Below are 18557 nucleotides of genomic sequence, written 5' to 3'. Positions count from 1 at the left end.
TGACAGTGGGGGGAGCAGGACTCCGAGCCGGGGGTGGAGGGAGGGAGGTGGGGGGGTGGTGACCGTAGGCACTGGTCGAAGAGGAAGGTCTTCAGTGCGAAGGAGGGAGGGGGCGAAGCGGAGGGAGGGACAGAGTGATAGACTTTCGGGGCGTAGTGGCTGAAAGTGCGGCACTGACGGTGGAGCCGGGAGGGCACGTGTAGGGGGGGGGGGGGACAGGAGCCAGTCAAACAGGGGCAGCGGGGAGTGGGTTGAGGGGGGAAAGGGGGGGAACCTGGAACCTTCTGACTCGAGAGGCGAGAGCGCGACTGACTGGGGAACACGGGCTGACGCTACCTGCTTCATCATAGAAGTAGTGGACGGCCCCCTCTGAGGTGTCGTCGAAGGTGGAGGCTTCGTGTACCGGACCCCGGGGCAAAAGCAGCGAGCTGGCAAACTGCAGGGCGGCCGGCAGGGTGTGTGTGCGCGACTGAGAGGCAGCTCGGGTACGCTGGATATCCTGCAGGCTGTGGGTGGGGGGGTGGGGGGGTCAGAGGGGGGCAGACGGGGAGGGGAGAGAGTGGGGGAAGATTGGGGAGAGAGAGAGGGGAGGGAGGGGAAGAGAGAGAGAACATGTGGGATAATGGGGGAGAGTGTGGGGAAGGTGGGAGAGAGAGAGAGAGGGGGAAAGGTGGGAGAGAGATAGAAAGAGGGGAGAGAAAGAGGGGGAGAGATAGAGGGAGGGGGGAGGGAGAGAGAAAGCATGTGGGATAATGGGGGAGGTGGGGAGAGAGGGGAAGAGAGAGGGGAGAGGGAGGGATGGAGAGAGAGGGAGGGGAACAAGAGGGGAGAGAGGGAGGGGGAGTGTGAGTGGGTGGGGGGGAAGAGATGGGGGAAAGAGAGAGGGAGAGAAAATAACGGGCGTTTAAAAAAAACACACAGGAGTGGCTTCTCCTCAATCGCACGACAGGTTCAGATGCGGGAAAAAACATTTGATCTTCGCAGAATCCCTGATTGATTATCTCCCCCACCCCCCACTCCCCCACACACCCCCCCCCCCCCCCCCCCGACCACCACACACACACACACCGTCCCCCAATCTGACTGAGGTGATATCAATTGGGTTTAATGTTTGCGGTTTAAATCTACATAAAGTCAAACTCTAGAATAATCCCAGTGGGTGACCCGGAGCCTCATCGCGGCTTCGAGACGCCTCAAAGCGCTTCACGGGACACACTGTAAAGTGTAGTGACTGTGTGTTTTGGGGGCCAATCGCGGCAGCCGATCGCGCTCAGCGACGTCCCCACAAACAGCCGCCGGGGGTTGAAGTGACCGAATTATTATTGTTTTGAAGGGAAAGTGATCCCCCAATCGCTGACAAGCGACTGACTGCCGGGGACACAGGCGCGTGTGTGTGTGTGGGGGTCTGTGTGTGTGTGTGTGTGTGTGTGTGGGGGGGTCGGGGTCTGTGTGTGTGTCTGTGTGTGGGGGTCCATGTGTGTGTGTGTGTGTCTGTGTGTGTGTGTGTGTGTGTCGGGAGGACGTCCCAAGGCCCCGGTCTCAAAGTGCTTCGCGGGATATTACCATAAAGTGTAGTGACTGTGTGTTTTGTGGGGGGGAGGGGGAGGAAACTTGCCCGAGGTTTCGCCCTGTCCTGACCCGCCCGGGAATCACACCCGGGTCCTCTGGCTTGCGAGGCGAGGGGTCTAATCCCTGAGCTACAGGACGCACACACGGACAGACACACAGACACTCACCGCGCGCACACACACCACATACACACACACACTCACCACATACGCGGCTAGACACACACAAACACGCCCTTGGGTACGTACCTGGGTGGGGAGCCCATGATGGAGGGGGGTGGCGTGGGATTGCTGCCTGCGTTATGCCTCCGTCTCATGGCCTGCGTTCTCTTCACGCTGCTCCCACTGCGCTCTCGCTTCCCCCCGTCCTCACTGGGGGGGGCTGGTGGTGGGGCGGGGGGGGGGGGGAGAGAGAGAAAACAGGAGAAACTGGTGAAGAAACAAGACTTATACATGACAACACACGTCAGGACGTATCAAAGCACTTCACAGGATTTCACCGTGAAGTGTAGTGACTGTGTAGGAACACCCCTATTTAAGAGGGTGGGAGAGAAAAGATGGGGAACTATAGACCAGTTAGTCTGACATCGGTGGGAGGGAAACTTCTGGAGTCCTCAATTAAGGATGTGGTTATGGGATTCCTGGAAGACCATAACCAGATTAGACCGAGTCAACACGGCTTTACACAAGGGAAGTCACGCTTAAGATGTATCTGCAGGTTAGAGAGGGGGGAACCAGTAGGTGTCGTACATTTAGATTTTAAGAAGGCATTTGACAAAGTGCCACACAAAAGGCTATTGCACACGGTTAAGGCCCACGGGATTAATGGGAACATATTAGCACGGATTGAAGAGTGGCCAACGGGCAGAAAACAGAGAGTAGGGATAAACGGGTCATTCTCGAATTGGAGGATGTGACGAGTGGAGCGCCACAAGGATCAGTGTTTGGGCCTCAGCTATTTACAATTTACACCAATGATCGACATGAGGACATTGAATGTAACGTATCTAAATTCACGGATGACACTAAACTCGGTGGGAGAGTGAGCTCTGAGGATGATGCGAAAAGACTGTACACCAGTCTTAAAAAGTTAGTTTGCAGTGCAGCAGCAACTAAGAAGGCGAACGGCAGTTAGCGTTCATTGCAAAAGGTTTGGAGTACAAGAGTGGGGAAGTCTCACTGCAACTGTGTAGGACTTTGGTGAGAACGCACCGAGAGTATTGTGTGCAGTTTTGGTCCTTATTTACGAAAGGACATACTTGCCCTCGAGGGGGTACAGCGTAGATTCACTCGGTTAGTGCCTGGGATGAGGGGACTGACCTATGAGGAGAGGCTGAATAAACTGGGGCTGTATTCTCTATAGAGTACAGAAGAATTAGGGGAAATCTTATTGAGACATATAAGATTCTTAAAGGGCGGATAAAGTAGACACAGAGGGACTGTTCCCGGTGGGAGAAGGGCTGTAGATGTCCCAGAAGGGCTGTAGATGTCAGTCCTCGAACATCTTCAAGGCTGAGACTGATAGATGTTCAAAAAATAGAGGGATTAGGGGATATGGGGAGAAGGTGGGTAACCAGAGTTAGGTCAGAAGATCGGCCATGGTCTTATCGAATGGCGGGGAAGGGCTACTCCGGCTCCTAATTCTTATGTTATGTTTTTATGGCTGTGTGTTACGCGGCAGCCCACTGGCGCACAGCGAATCCCCACAAACAGCCATGAAGCCAGCGAGAGATTTTTTATCAGGGGGAGGGGGGGGATTGTCAGCCAGGACACCGGGAGGGAGAAGGGGGGTGGGGGGAGAGGTGGGGGGAAGAGACCCCCTTCTCTTTCCCACCCGACAGCGTCTTTAACATCCACCCGAACAGGGCACAGAGTGAGTGAGGTTTAACGTCTCATCCGAAGGACGGAGTCTCCGACAACACAGCTCTGTCTCTGTGTCTCTCTCGCTCTCTGTGTGTGTCTCTGTCTCTCTGTGTGTGTCTCTGTCTCTCTCTGTGTGTGTCTCTGTCTCTCTCTGTGTGTGTCTCTGTCTCTCTCTGTGTGTGTCTCTGTCTCTCTGGGTGTGTGTCTCTGTCTCTCTCTCTCTCTGGGTGTGTGTCTCTGTCTCTCTCAGTGTGTCTCTGTCTCTCTCTCGCTCTTTGTGTCTCTCTCGCTCCCCCCAGCGCTGGACTGGACTGTGAGCTCAGTCCCCAATGTAGGGGTGGGGTAAGTGGAGGCTTGAACCCACAACCTTCTGAATCTTTCCCCCCCCCCCCCCTTCTCTCCCGGCCTCTCCTCTTTCTGCTCCCACCCACTGGAACTCCATTCCCACAGTTCCTCCTCCTCGCTCGCCCTCTTCCCCCCTCCTTCGCTCCCTTGCCGCCTGGGGGGGGGGGGGGGACAAACCCCCAAACACCCCCCGCCCGACAGTCCAGCCCAGCGCCTCGCGACGCCCCCTGGAGGCCAGAGAGGCCATTGTCGCTGCTATTGCCGCCATCGTCTCCTCACCTCCTCCGACCGCTCCCTCCTCGGCCCACCCGACCGGATCATCCAGCCCCGACCGGCTCCAGGCGTTCTCCACGGACCCCGGCCTCCGGGAGGGGAAGAGCTCGCGTTCCTCGAGGACCCCCTCCCCGTCCTTCCCGGCCCCAGCGGTCTCCCGGGGCCCGGGAGCCTCTTGCGCTGGGCTGGGCGGGGCCAGGGCCAGGGCCAGCAGGGTCTCGGGGGTCCCCGGCTCAGGGCGGGGGTCCGAGAGGGGCGGAGGCGGAGGAGGATGTGGCTGGGGCCGGGGGTTGGGGGGCTGTCGTCGCCGCTGCTTGCGTCTCTGGGGGGCTTCGCGTGGAGCGGGGGGGTAGGGGGTGGAGCGGGAGAGCGAGGTGGCACTGGACGAGCTGTCCGAGGTGTAGGCCGGCTGCGATCGCAGGCTGGAGGTCCGGCTCAGGTCGCTCTGGTCGCTCGAGTCTTCCTCCTCCTCCTCCTCCTCTTCCTCCTCCAGGTAGTCCTCGCCGTAACCCTTCCCGGCCTGCGGGGGTGGGGGGCGCACGGGGCCGTACTCGCGGCGGAAGGCTCCCTCAAAGGCCCCCACCCCGGCCCCCCGCCGCCCCGGCTTTTTCCGGACCGTCTTGTGCCCCCGCAGCAGGGTCAGGTCTTTGGGCCGGACCGCCCGCTCGTTCTCCGGGGGGGGGAGCTTGATGGTGTAGGTCGCCGCGATGACGGGGGCCGAGGAGGAGGAAGAGGAGGATGAGGAGGAGGAAGAGGAGGAGGAAGGAGGTGGGGGTGCCTGCTGCTGCTGCTCGCTGGCGGACCCCAAGCCGCCTCGGATCCCCCCTGGCCCCGGGACCCCCGCCTTCTCCCTCGACCACAGCGAGAGGGGGTCCGAGGCATCCCCCGTGTGCAGCCCGGCCAAGGTAGTCTCGGCATAATCTAGGGCTGCCGTGAGCTCGCTGTCCGACACCTCGTCCGTGTCGCTCCCCTCCTTCCCGCCGGCCACCTCTGGGGGTCCAGGGGTCCCCGGGCCGGCATCCCCGGCCCCCCCCTCCCGCCGAGGGTCTGTCTGGCCCAGCGAGGGGCTGTCCAGCTGCGTGGAGTTGGTCTTCTCGCTGCGGAAGCTGCTGACGGTACTGAGGGTCTCGCGGTCCGTGCCGCCGCTGAAGCAACTGTCGGTGGAGCCTGCTGCCCGCCCGCACAGCTTCCGGAAGCTTCCGGGGGGCTCACCTGGCCGCAGACGCTCGCCGTGGCCCTCACCGCTCAGCAACGTGTCCGTCTGACTGGGGTCCCAGCGGCCCTCCTGGTCGAGCAGGCTGAAGAGTAAGGGGCCGGGTTTCGGCTCCCCTCCACCACCCAGCGCCACCACCGCCAGCGCAGGGGCCAGGTTCGCCCCCCCCGATGAGCCCCCCAGGCTTTGGGAGCGAGGGACCCCCTCTGCGGGCAGAAGCGGGGGGAGTTTTATCCCCGAGTTGGGGTCGTCCAGCCAGTTTCTGTCAGGGGAGAGTGAGCCATCTTTACACACCTCGTCCAACTGTAAACCTGGAGAGACACTTGTTGTTTAATGGCTTTTATCACAGAATATTAATAACAACAATAATATTAGTAACTATATCATATTCATAATTATATTAATAATAATTTAATAATAACAACAATAACAATATTAAAAGACCGGCAGAGACCAGTGGGGCCGAATGGCCTGTTTCTGTGCTGTATATTCTAATGTGTTCCAATAATATTAATAATAATATTAATTGTAACGTTAGTAATAATGGCATTAATCATGATAACATTATTGTTAATAACAATCCTGGCGTGTGACCCGGGCCCTCATCATGTCTTCGAGACGTCTTAAAGCGCTTCACGGGAACACACAATATAATACAATACAAAATGGCGTTTACACAGCGACTGCCCTTCACATCACATCAGGAGGGCGTCCGCAGGCGCTGGACAGTCGGGGGTTTGGCCCCGAGCTGGGGGTCGGGATAAGGAGGGGGTGGAGGGCGGGGGATGGTGGGAGGGAGTGAAGGTGAGAGGGAGGGTGGGAGGGAGGGAGGGAGGGGGGAGGCGGAGGGGCTGTGGGATGGAGTCCCGGAGGGGCACATGGACAACTCACTCAGCACCTCCTGGTGGTTGTGCTTCAATAACTGTCTGTCGGTTGAGGTCATGATCACATTATTGCTGCCCTGCTCCCTCACCAGCTCCTTGATACCTGCAGGGCAGACACCACGGTAAGCCTGGCCTTTCATACATCCACACCGCCGCGACGTCTCAAAGCGCTTCACGGGATACGCCGTAAAGTGTAGTGTAGTGACTGGGTATCTCTCGGGCGAAATGCGGCAGCCGATTGCGCCCAACGATGTCTCAGCGTCAACTGACAAGCATGAGGGGAAGCTGTGTAAATGCTTCGGTCGAAGTGTGAGCACGGTCGAAGAGGAAGGTTTTCAGGGGGGCTTTGAAAGAGGGGAGAGGGAGAGAGAGAGCGGGGAGGGGGGGGGGGCAAGGCGGAGGAATTGAGGGAGGGGGTGGGGGGGGCAAGGCGGAGGAATTGAGGGAGGGGGTGGAGGGGGCAAGGCGGAGGAATTGAGGGAGGGGGTGGGGGGGCAAGGCGGAGGAATTGAGGGAGGGGGTGGGGGGGGCAAGTAGGAGGAATTGAGGGAAGGGGTGGGGGGGGGCAAGGCGGAGGAATTGAGGGAGAGTGTGACGGAGTTTCAGAGCGCAGTGGCTGAAGGTGCGATGTCTGATGGTGGGGGCGGAGGGCGCGAGGGGCGAGCAGGAGGCTCTGACTGGGTGGTGGATTGGGGGGGAGGGAGGGAGGCGTGGAGGGAGGGAGGGAGGCGTGGAGGGAGGGAGGGGTGGGGGGAGGGAGGCGTGGGGGGAGGGAGGAGGGAGGAGGGAGGGGTGGAGTTGGGGAGGGAGGGAGGAGGGGGGATGGAGGCGTGGAGGGAGGGGTTTGAACACGAGAGGGAGAGGGTCCTGAAGTCGATGGGTTGGGTGATGGGGAGCCCGAGGAGCCTGGGCCAGGGCTGGTGAGATGTGGGGACGGAGTTTGCTCCGGGTCAGTTTGCGGGCGACAGAGGAGGTTTGACTGAGGCGGATCTTGGGAATGGCGGAGCTGGGAGACCAGAGAGGAGGTGCAATCGATCCCTCCGCCTTGCACCCCCCCCCCACCCCCACCCCCTCTCTCTCGCTCTCCAGGCGGGAGGTGACAAACGCACCCACGAGGGTTTTCGGTTGCGTTTGGGACACGTTCGAGCTCAGCCCTCAAACACACACACAAACCTTTTGTGGTTCCCTCATCTTCCAGGTGAGGCAACAGCTCCTAGGAACAGACAGACAAAGAAACCGGTCTGACCCACAGGAGGATTTACCGCCGCTTCCCAACGGCGGAGAAACAAAATATGACAATAATAACAATCCCGGCGCGTGACCCGGCGCCCGATCGCGTCGTCGAGACGTCTCAAAAGCGCTTCACGGGACACACCATCGAGTGTCGTGACTGTGCGTTTTGTGGGCAAAACACGGCAGCCAATTGCGTACAGCAGTAGGCTGGGTAGTGTGTCTGAGTTTGTGTGTGAGCTCGCATGTGTGAGCACGTGTGTGTGAGCGCGTGTGTGTGAGCGCGTGCCGGTGACTGAACGTGGGTGTCTGTGTGTGACTGTGTCTGTGTGTGACTGTGTCTGTGTGACTGTCTGTCTGTCTGTGAGTGTGCGTGCCTATGTGTGCGCGTGCGCGCGAGTGTGTGTGTGCGCTTGTGTTTGTGTGTACGAGTGTGTGTGCGTCTGTGTACTCACCGAGACCTGGTTGAAGCCAAAGACAGAATGCTGAGAGCTACAGCGGACGGGCGGTGTGGTGTTTGCTTTCCTGAACACTGTCATCTCCACCCCTCCCCCTGGGTCCCTGGGAGGGGGCAACAATGTCAAATCAATAACAACAATAATCCTCCTGTGTGTCTGTGTGTCTGTGTGTCTGTCTGTGCGCACTTGCGCGTGTGTGTGCCAGCACGGTTGAAGGTCTTCAGGCAGCAGCCGATCGCGCTCAGCGACGTCCCCACAAACAGCCGCCGGAGGTTGAAGTGACCGAATTATTATTGTTTTGAAGGGATTATTACCCCCGAAAAGTGATCCCCCAATCGCCTGACAAGCGACTGACTGCCGGGGACACAGGCGTGTGGGGGTGTGTGTGTGTGTGTCTGTGTGTGTGTCTGTGTGTGGGGGTGTGGGGGGGAGTAAGGAAACTTGCCTAAGGTTTCGTCCTGACCTGACCCGCCTGGGAATTGAACCCGGGTCCCTCTGGCTTGCGAGGCGAGGGGTCTAACCCCTGAGCTACAGGGGCTGTGGGGTGCGAGGCGAGGGGTCTAACCCCTGAGCTACAGGGGCTGTGGGGTGCGAGGCGAGGGGTCTAACCCCTGAGCTACAGGGGCTGTGGGGTGCGAGGGGGGGGATCTAACCCCTGAGCTACAGGGGCTGTGGGGTGGGGGGTGAGGGGTCTAACCCCTGAGCTACAGGGGCTGTGGGGTGGGGGGTGAGGGGTCTAACCCCTGAGCTACAGGGGCTGTGGGGTGGGGGGTGAGGGGTCTAACCCCTGAGCTACAGGGGCTGTGGGCTGGGGGGTGAGGGGTCTAACCCCTGAGCTACAGGGGCTGTGGGGTGTGAGGGGGGGGTCTAACCCCTGAGCTACAGGGGCTGTGGGGTGGGGGGTGAGGGGTCTAACCCCTGAGCTACAGAGACTCCTCAAATTTCCGGATACCTTATCGTGGTGTTGTCTTCACACGCCCCGGATTCCCCTTCTTCGGTCTTTGTTGCGTCCATTGCCAGTGACGGGTGTTTCTTCTCCACTATCTCCCCCTCGTCAAACATGGCGTGTAGCCGGTAGTTGATGGCTTTCACCACGGTGAAGAAAATAGCCACGATGGCACAGTAGATCCCGGCCACGGACGTGCTGGGCGGCAAAGCCTACAGAGAGAGAGAGAGAGAGAGAGAGAGATAAACAGCTGTCATCTTATTCTTGTCCTTGCTGGACAAGCAGCGGGAAAGCTCTCGCGATCACAAGGTATGGGGTTATTAACAATAATAACCCCGGGGTTTGACCCGGCGCCTCATCACGTCTTCGAGACGTCTCAAAGCGCTGCGCGGGATGCACTGTAAAGTGTAGTGACTGTGTGCTTTGTGGGCAAAACGCGGCGGCCAATTGTGCCCCCAGCGACGTGCCCACCAACAGCCGTGGGTTGAGTGACCACATTTTGGGGGTGGGGTGGGAGGGGGAATTATTACCCCCAGAAAGCGATGTGGCAATCGACTAACAACCGCCTGCCGCGTTTCGCCCACAAACACACAGTCACTACACTTGACGGAATATTCCGTGCAGCACTTTTGAGACGCCTGAACAACGTGACCATAACAAATAATAACCCCGGTGTGTGACCCAGCACCGTATCGTGCCTTCGAGACGTCTCAAAGCGCTTCACAGGATACACTGTCAAGTGTAGTGACTGTGTGTTTTGTGGCCGAAACAATAGGCGCTGTATCCAGCGCAATTATTATGTAACAAATGAAAGAAGTATTATTTTTAGGAGGTTTAGAATCGAGCAGTTTTCCCAGGGCCACAAAGCACTACCCACGGTACAGGCACAACTCCCAAACCAGTGAGTCACCCATCAGAAACTGTCACACTCCTTCCCTCAATCCCTCCGCCTTGCCCCCCCCCCACCACCTTTCTCTCTCTCTCTCCCTCAACCCCTCCGCCTTGCCCCCCCCCCCACCACCTTTCTCTCTCTCTTTGCCTCTCTCTCTCTCCCTCAACCCCTCCGCTTTGCCCCTTCTCTCTCTCTCTCTCTCTCTCTCTCTCTCCACCTCAATCCCTCCGTCTTGCCGCTCTCTCTCTCTGCCTCTCTCACTCCCTCAATCCCTCCGCTTTGCCCCTTCTCTCTCTCTCTCCCCCTCAATCCCTCCGTCTTGCCTCCTCTCTCTCTGCCTCTCTCACTCCCTCAATCCCTCCGCCTTGCTCCCATCTCTCTCCCTCTCCCTCAATCCCTCCGCCTTGCCGCTCTCTCTCTCTGCCTCTCTCACTCCCTCAATCCCTCCGCCTTGCTCCCCTCTCTCGCCCCTTTTTTAAGTGCCGCCTGAAGACCTTCCTCTTCGACCGTGCTTACTCCCACCTCCCTTCCCGTAAGCGAGAGATCTTTAACGTCCACCTAAACGGGGCACAGACGGGGAGCGAGTGAGGTTTAACCCGATGGACGGTGTCTCTGACAATGCAACACCACCCCCAGTGCTGAATTGAAGAGAGAGAGAGAGAGAGAGAGAGAGAGAGAGGCAGAGAGCGCTACCGCTGAGTCAGGCTGACACTGCTCTTTGCATTACATCGTAAGCACGGTCGAAGAGGAAGGTTTTCAGGTGGGACTTGAAAAGGGGGAGAGGGAGAGAGGGGGCAAGACGGAGGGATTGAGGGAGAGAGAGAGAGAATGAGAGAGGAGGCAAGGCGGAGAGATTGAGGGAGAGAGAGAGAGAATGAGAGAGAGGAGGCAAGGCGGAGGGATTGAGGGAGAGAGAGAGGAGGCAACACGGAGGGATTGAGGGGAGAGAAAGAGAATGAGAGAGAGGAGGCAAGGCGGAGGGATTGAGGGAGAGAGAGAGAGAGAGAGGAGGCAAGGCGGAGGGATTGAGGGAGAGAGAGAATGAGAGAGGGGAGGCAAGGCGGAGGGATTGAGGGAAAGAGAGAGAGAATGAGAGAGAGGGGGCAAGGTGGAGGGATTGAGGGAGGGAGAGAGAGAGAGAGAGAGAGAGGAGGCTAAGGCGGAGGGATTGAGGGAGAGAGAGAATGAGAGAGGGGAGGCAAGGCGGAGGGATTGAGGGAGAGAGAGAGAGAGAGAGAGAGGGGGCAAGGCGGAGGGATTGAGGGGGAGAGAGAGAGAGCGCGAGGCGGTCAAGGCGGAGCGATTGAGGGAGAGTGTGACGGAGTTTCGGGGCGCAGCGGCTGAAAGCGGGACTTCCGATGGTGGGGGCAGAGGGTGTGAGGGACGAGAAGAGGGGCCGGTGCCAGTCGAGCGGAGGGGGCCGACCGGGCAGTGGATTGGGGAGTGAGAGGGTCGGAGAGGTGGGGTGGGGGAGGGGAGGGGAGGGGAGGGGAGGGGGTGCCAGCGTCTCTGACACACACACTCTCAACAACAGCTCTCTATCACTTCAGCAAACATCGACAACAGTGACGATAATCCTCGCAGTTGACTCAGCGCCTGATCACGTGGATCAAAGTAACTCAGTGGTTAGAGCCCTCGCCTCGCGAGCGAGAGGACCCGGGTTCGATTCCCAGGCGGGGAGAAACACTGGGCAAATATCCTTACTCCCCACACACAGACACACGCACACAGAGACACACACACACACACCCACACACACCCCCACACGCCTGTGTCCCCGGCAGTCAGTCGCTTGTCAGGCGATTGGGGGATCACTTTTCGGGGGTAATAATCCCTTCAAAACAATAATAATTCGGTCACTTCAACCCCCGGCGGCTGTTTGTGGGGACGTCGCTGGGCGCGATCGGCTGCCGCGATTCGCCCACAAAACACACAGTCACTAGACGTTACAGTATATTTACAGTGAAGCGCTTCGGGACGTCTGGAAGACGCGATAAGGCGCTGGGTCAAACGGCAGGATTATTGTTATTACACCGAAGCTCGTTCGCCAATGACGCCAAAGGGGCAAAGGAGGGAATTTTCCTGGGACGAGGATCACTACAGCTTGGAAATAGTAACTCGCTATTAACCAGCAGCTTTAAAGTCAGACTGCTGGAAGACAGTGAGCCAGAGGAGCCCAGCGAGGATAATAATAATAATAATAATGATTATAATAAGGACAGTGGGGGATGATTTCCATGAACGTTTCGCCCACAAAATATACAGTCAATTCACTTTACGGTGCATCCCGTGAAGCGCTTTGAGACGTCTCGAAGACCTGATAAGGCGCCGGGTCAAATGCCAGGATTATTATCATTATAATAGTAGTTCGTGGAGTCCTGTAACTCAGTGGTTAGAGCGCTCGACTCGCACGCGAGAGGATCTGGGTTCGATTCCCAGGGCAGGGCGAAGCGTTGGGCAAGTTTCCTTACTCCACACACACACACACTCTGTTTACCCGCAATTAGTAGGAACCCGGTTGTTAGTCGATTGGCAGATCGCTTTTTCCGGGAGTAATAATTCTTTCAAAAAATAATAATTTGGTCACTTCAACCCACGGCTGTTTGTGGGGACGTCGCCGGGCGCGATCGGCTGCCGCGTTTCGCCCACAAAACACACAGTCACTACGCTTGGCGGCGTAGCCCGTGAAGCGCTTTGAGACTTCTCACCCCGGGGTTGTTATTGTTATTATAATGATGTAGAGAATCACTGGGATGATTTTGAGGATCGTAAAGGAGGATAGTTGGAGACAATTTCGAGGAGAGTGGTGGGGAATAATTTCAACGACAGTGGTTGATTGCGGGGGGGGGGGATTTCAACGACTGTTGATGATTTTGAGGATGGGGAGGATGATTGTAGAGTGTTACGGGAATTATTTCAATGATCACGGAGGATTGCGGGGACGATCCTGAGGACCGTTGAGGATTGCGAGGACAATTCCGATGAATGTAGAGGATTGCGGGGATAATGATGATGATGGTCCTTTGCGTTTGATACAGCGCCTTATCAGGTCTTCGGGAGGTCTCAAAGTGCTTCACTGTAAAGTGTAGTAACTGTGTGTTTTGTGGGCGAAACGCAGCAGCCGACTGCGCCCGGCGACGTCCCCACAAACAGTCGTGAGTTGAAGTGACCAAATTATTACTATTAATATTTTTTGAAGGGATTATTACCCCCGGAAAGTGATCCCCCAATCGACTAACAAGCGGGTTCCTACCGACTGCTGGTAAATAGAGACGCATGCGTGCGCGCGTCTGTGTGTGTGCGTGTCTGCGTGTGCGCGCGTCTGTGTGTGTGTGTGTGCGCGTCTGTGTGCGTCTGTGTGTGTGCAGTAAAGAAACTTGCCCAATGTTTCGCCCTGACCCGACCCGCCCGGGAACCGAACCCGAGTCCTCCCACTTTGCTTAATCATGAAGGGCCGATTTCAACGAACGCGAAAGGATGCTGCGGTGATCGCCAGGATTGTCGAGGGTTGCGGGGACAACAAATGGCACTCGTACAGCTCCCGTCGCGTTGGAAAGACGTCCCGGGGCGCTGGACGGTCAGGAGGTTTCGGACCCGAGTTGGGAGTTGGGGCTGGGGGCAAGGGGGGTCAGGAGAGAGAGGGTGGAGGGCAGGGTGGGAGGGCGTCCGAAGGCTCGGTCGAGGAGGAAGGTCTCTGCAAGACAATTTCGATGGCTGTAGAGGATCTCCCACTCACCATGAAGAGCAGGAAGGGGAAGCAGAGCAGGAACAGCCAGACGTAGAGGTGGAAGCAGTTGGAGAACTTGCTCTGATGTGGGTCGAAGTACCAGCCCCCGGTTAGCGAGGCCCACACTCCCTGTCGGAGGATCTGTAGCACCTGGGAGCCCATCGCGGACCGCCGGGAAGCCCCTCACGCACCAGTCGCTCCCTCTCGGACCCCTAGCCACGGGCCCCGGGCCCTTCGGAGACCCTCACGCACCGCTCGTTACCTCTCGGGCCCTCAAAACACCAGCCCTGGCCCCTGGGTGCGCCTCACACGCTGCTAACTACCTGCCAGACCCCCAGCCCTGACCTCAGGACCCGAGGAAATCCCTCACGAACCACTCCCTCCCTCCCTCCCGAGGCCTTGAGAGCCCCCCACACAAGGGATCTGACCCCTATAGGAACCTCTCACACACGGTTCTCTCCTTCTCGGACCCCCAGCCCTGGTCTCAGGCCCCTTTATACATTAGCCTGGCCCCTGGGAGACCCTTACACACCAGCCTGGCCCCTTACACACCAGCCTGGCCCCTTACACACCAGCCTGACCCCTTACACACCAGCCTGGCCCCTGGGAGACCCTTACACACCAGCCTGGCCCCTTACACACCAGCCTGACCCCTTACACACCAACCTGGCCCCTTACACACCAGCCTGGCCCCTTACACACCAACCTGGCCCCTTACACACCAACCTGGCCCCTTACACACCAGCCTGGCCCCTTACACACCAACCTGGCCCCTTACACACCAACCTGGCCCCTTACACACCAACCTGGCCCCTTACACACCAGCCTGACCCCTTACACACCAGCCTGATCCCTTACACACCAGCCTGGCCCCTGACACACCAGCCTGATCCCTTACACACCAGCCTGATCCCTTACACACCAGCCTGGCCCCTGGGAGCCCCTTACACACCAGCCTGGCCCCTTACACACCAGCCTGGCCCTGGGAAACCCCTTACACACCAGCCTGACCCCTTACACACCAGCCTGGCCCCTTACACACCAGCCTGGCCCCTGGGAAACCCCTTACACACCAGCCTGGCCCCTGGGAAACCCCTTACACACCAGCCTGGCCCCTTACACACCAGCCTGATCCCTTACACACCAGCCTGGCCCCTGGGAGCCCCTTACACACCAGCCTGGCCCCTGGGAGCCCCTTACACACCAGCCTGGCCCCTGGGAACCGAGTCCTCCCTCTCACTCGCGCTTCGCCTCCGTCACCCGCGCTGCTGTCCCCTCGCCCGCGGCGGCCCCCATCTTGCTTCCATCTCCTGCCCCCGCCCTCGCCCCGCCCCCCGGCACCGCCCCCTCTCTCCGCATTGGCGACCTTCGCTGTCGATCGAAATTTCTCTCGCTCCCCATTGGTCCCACCTGCTGCTGGTTCCCACCCCTTCCCTTGGGATTGGTCGCCTGTCCACCGCGTCACCCGCCTCCCTCGCTCTTCATTGGTCGCCTTCGGTGTCACTCTACGTCACACGCCTCCCTCACTGTCCATTGGTTACTTTGGCTGTCACTCAACCGCATCTCGTTCTCCATTGGCTAAGGGTTGCTGTCGCTCACAGATTCCTGTCTCCCATTGCCGCGCGTCAACTGCCTTCTCCCCCCTCCCCCCACCTCCCTGCCATCTTTTCCCGCCCCCACCCCAGCACCGCCCCCTGGCTCCCCATTGGTCACTTTGGCTGTCGCTCAGAAACATCTCGCTCACCATTGGATGAATTCGCTATCGATCAAAGCTTCCCTCGCTCCTTATTGGTCGCCTCGGTCGCTTTATTACCCGCCTCTCCATCATCGCTCGCTATTGGCTGCTCTTGTTGCTCCTCATCTCCTCCCGCCCCTCACTCCCGCACCCTCGCTCCCCATTGGTCGGTTGCCCTGTCACTCAAACATCTTCCGCTCACTATTGGTTCGTTTTTACTGCCTGTCAAAAACGCTTCCCCCCCCCAACCCCCACCCCCCCCTCTCGCTCGCTCCCAGTTGCCCTTCGCCGCTCATCAACCTCACAGGCTGTTGGCCCCCATTGCAGCCTGTCACCGCCCCTCGCTCCTCATTGGCTGTCGCTCAAGCATCTCTCGCTTTCTATTGGTCACCTTTGCTGCTCGTCATCCGCGCTCCACTCTCCTCCCATCCGTCACCGCCTCCTCGCTCCCCATTGGCTAATGCCGCTGTCGTTCAGCTTTTTCTCGTTCCTCATTGGCTGCGTCTGTTACCTGTCCCCGCCCCTCCCGCCCACCCTCCCATTCGTTGCCAACTGTCACCCGCCCTCCCACGCTCCTCATTGGCTACTGTCGCTGTCGCTCAAATGTCCATCGCTCCCTATTGGTCATTTTTGCCTTTCGTCATCCGCCCCCTCACACACGCCTGAGGGGAGGGGGGGGAGGGTCAAGCAATCGATGACCGAGAAAGTCGCTTCTTAAAGGAGTCGACACACTCTTGCCTCCCCCTCCCCCCCCACCACCAAGTCACTTTACAGTGTGTCCTGTGAAGCGCTTCGAGACGTCTCGAAGACTTGATAAGCCGCGTTCGCCCACAAATATACAGTCAATTCACTTTACAGTGTGTTCTGTGAAGCGCTTTGGGACGTCCTCCTGACGTGAAAAGCGCTATATCAAATGCAAGGATTATTATTATTATTATTATTATGTCACGTGCGAGGATTATTGCATTAATCTTTGCATTTGATACAGCGCCTTATCACGTCTCAAAGCGCTTTGCAGAATATACTGTAAAGTGTAGTGACTGTGTGTTTTAACGCGGCGGCTGATTTGCGCCCTGCGACTTCCCCGCAAAAGGCCGAAAGTGCTTCGGGATGTCCTCCCGACGTGAAAGGCGCTGTACATACCTAATTTTATTCATATCTGGTTATTTGGTCACTTCAACCCCCAGCGGCTGTTTGTGGGGACGTCGCCGGGCGCGATCGGCTGCCGCGTTTTGCCCACGAAACACACAGTCACTACACTTTACTGTGTATCCTGTGAAGCGCTTTGAGGCGTCTCGAAGCCGCGATGAGGCGCCGGGTCAAACGCCAGGATTGTTATTATTATTATTATGATTATTTTGTTGTTGTTGTGAAGTGAGCGAATGATAGTAATTTGCATTAAACTCACTAACGGCATTATTTTGGGGAATATTGTGAATGAATCTTACATCCAAATCATTATTATAGTAGCGGAGACAGTCTGCTTTGGAGTTCCCACCCAACCGACAGTCAGTGGGCGCAAATCGGCTGCTGTGTTGGCTCACAAAAATACACAGTCACTACACTTTACAGTGTATCCCGTGAAGCGCTTTGAGACGATGCAAAGTGATAAGGCTCCGGGTCAAATGCGAGGATTATTATTAGGTTAATCCTCCAACAATCCTTTGTTATGCAGAGTTCCTGTAGCTCAGGGGTTGGACCCTTCGCCTCACAAACCAGAGGATCCGGGTTCAATTCCCGGGCGGGTCCGGTCAGGGAGAAACCTTAGGCAAGTTTCCTTACTCCCCCCCCCCCAACCCCACCCCCCCCTCCACACACACACACAGACACACACACACACACACACTGTGTCCCCGGCAGTCAGTCGCTTGTCAGGCGATTGGGGGATCACTTTTCGGGGGTAATAATCCCTTCAAAACGATAATAATTTGGTCACTTCAACCCCCGGCGGCTGTTTGTGGGGACATCGGCTGCCGCGATTGGCCCCCGAAACACACACACAGTCACTACACTCAAGAGTGTATCCTGCAAAGCACTTTGAGACGTCTCGAAGAGGTGATGAGGCGCCGGGTCACACCCCGGGATTATTATTATGATAATTATTATTATTATAGTTTGACACGGGGGCCTTGGGAGGACGCCTCAAAGCGCTTCACGGGATGTCACTGTCCCGCGCAGTGCGAGAGGGTCGCAGAGGGAGGGAGGGGTCGGGGCGTAAGGTTTTAAGCACCGGATTCAGAGAGTAAAATAAACAAGAAACCAGTTATTTGCTGGAAGGTCATTATTATGTCCCAACCACCACCCGGAGCGCACAGTTCGCTGAGGACGTCTGTTTGACTTTGATTTTAATTGCCGTAATCTATAAATAAATATTTTTTTCTCTTCCCCCCCCTCCGTCGTGTCAGACTGGCCCCGTCGCTCGCCCTCTCGCCTCTGAGTCAGAGGTTGTGGGTTGAAGCTTCGCATCCGCACACGCGGAACCCTCATAGTCTTAAGGTGACCCTCCAGCCCAGCGCTGGGCGGAGGGAGAGGGAGAGAGAGAGAGAGAGAGAGAGAGACGTTTGTCGGAGATTCCGTCCTTCGGATGAGACGTTAAACCTCACTCACTCCCCGTCTGTGCCCGGTTTGGGCGGACGTTAAAGATCTCCCTCAGCGCTGTCGGGGGTGGGTGGGGGGAGGAACAGAAGGAAGTTTCTCTCTCTCTCTCTCTCTCTCTCTCTCGGTGTTCTGCCCGACAGATATAATCACTCGCTCTCTTCACGGCTGTCTGTGGGGACGTCGCTGGGCGCAAATCGGCTGCTGTGTTGGCTCACAAAAACACACAGTCACTACACCTTACAGTGTATCCTGTGAAGCGCTTTGAGACGACGCGGAGTGATAAGGCGCCGGGACAAATGCGAGGATTATTATTAGGTTAATCCTCTAACAACCCTCGCGTGTGACCCGGCGCCTTATCAGGTCCTCGAGACATCTCAAAGCGCCTCACAGGACACGCTGTAAAGTGTAGTGACTGTGTGTTTTAGCGGTGGTGGAGATTATCATATTATTACTGGAGTCCTGTAGCTCAGTGGTTAGAGCACTCGCCTCGCAAGCGAGAGACCCGGGTTCAATCCCAGACCGGACGAAACCTCGGGCAAGTTTCCTTACCCCAACCACAGCCCTAATAATAATCCCTCCAAAACAAAGCAATAATAAATTGGTCACTGCAACCCACGACTGTTTGTCGGACACCGCTGTGCGCAATTGGCCGCCGCGTTTCGCCCACAAATATACGGTCACTACACTTTACAGCATATTCTGTGAAGCGCTTTGAGACGTCGAGTAAGACGTGAAAAGCGTTATATCAAATGCAACGATTATTATTATTGTTGTGTTATTAAAAATTATCATAATTTTGACTCCAAACAACTAAAATAGCTCTTT

At 57.3% G+C, this 18557-nt stretch overlaps 1 protein-coding gene across 1 annotated transcript; it reads right to left on the bottom strand.

Moving 5' to 3' along the window:
- Window positions 1-336: 336 nt before the first annotated feature.
- Window positions 337-14717, bottom strand: LOC121852734 (pecanex-like protein 3; the record flags this gene model as incomplete). Its single annotated transcript, XM_042346624.1, has 9 exons — window positions 13409-14717; window positions 8787-8992; window positions 7832-7937; window positions 7320-7359; window positions 6154-6249; window positions 4828-5573; window positions 4056-4719; window positions 1818-1950; window positions 337-506 (listed from the first exon to the last, which is right to left on the bottom strand). Coding segments are annotated over exons 1-9 (2314 nt in total), but the record flags the coding sequence as incomplete, so codon positions are not given.
- Between the last annotated feature and the right edge of the window lie 3840 nt (window positions 14718-18557).

Source organism: Callorhinchus milii, unplaced genomic scaffold (assembly GCF_018977255.1).
Source record: "Callorhinchus milii isolate IMCB2004 unplaced genomic scaffold, IMCB_Cmil_1.0 Scaffold1167, whole genome shotgun sequence".
NCBI classification, from domain to species: Eukaryota; Metazoa; Chordata; class Chondrichthyes; order Chimaeriformes; family Callorhinchidae; genus Callorhinchus; species Callorhinchus milii.
The sequence above is the reverse complement of the archived record's forward strand: the minus strand, read 5'-3'. Positions and strand labels throughout refer to the sequence as shown.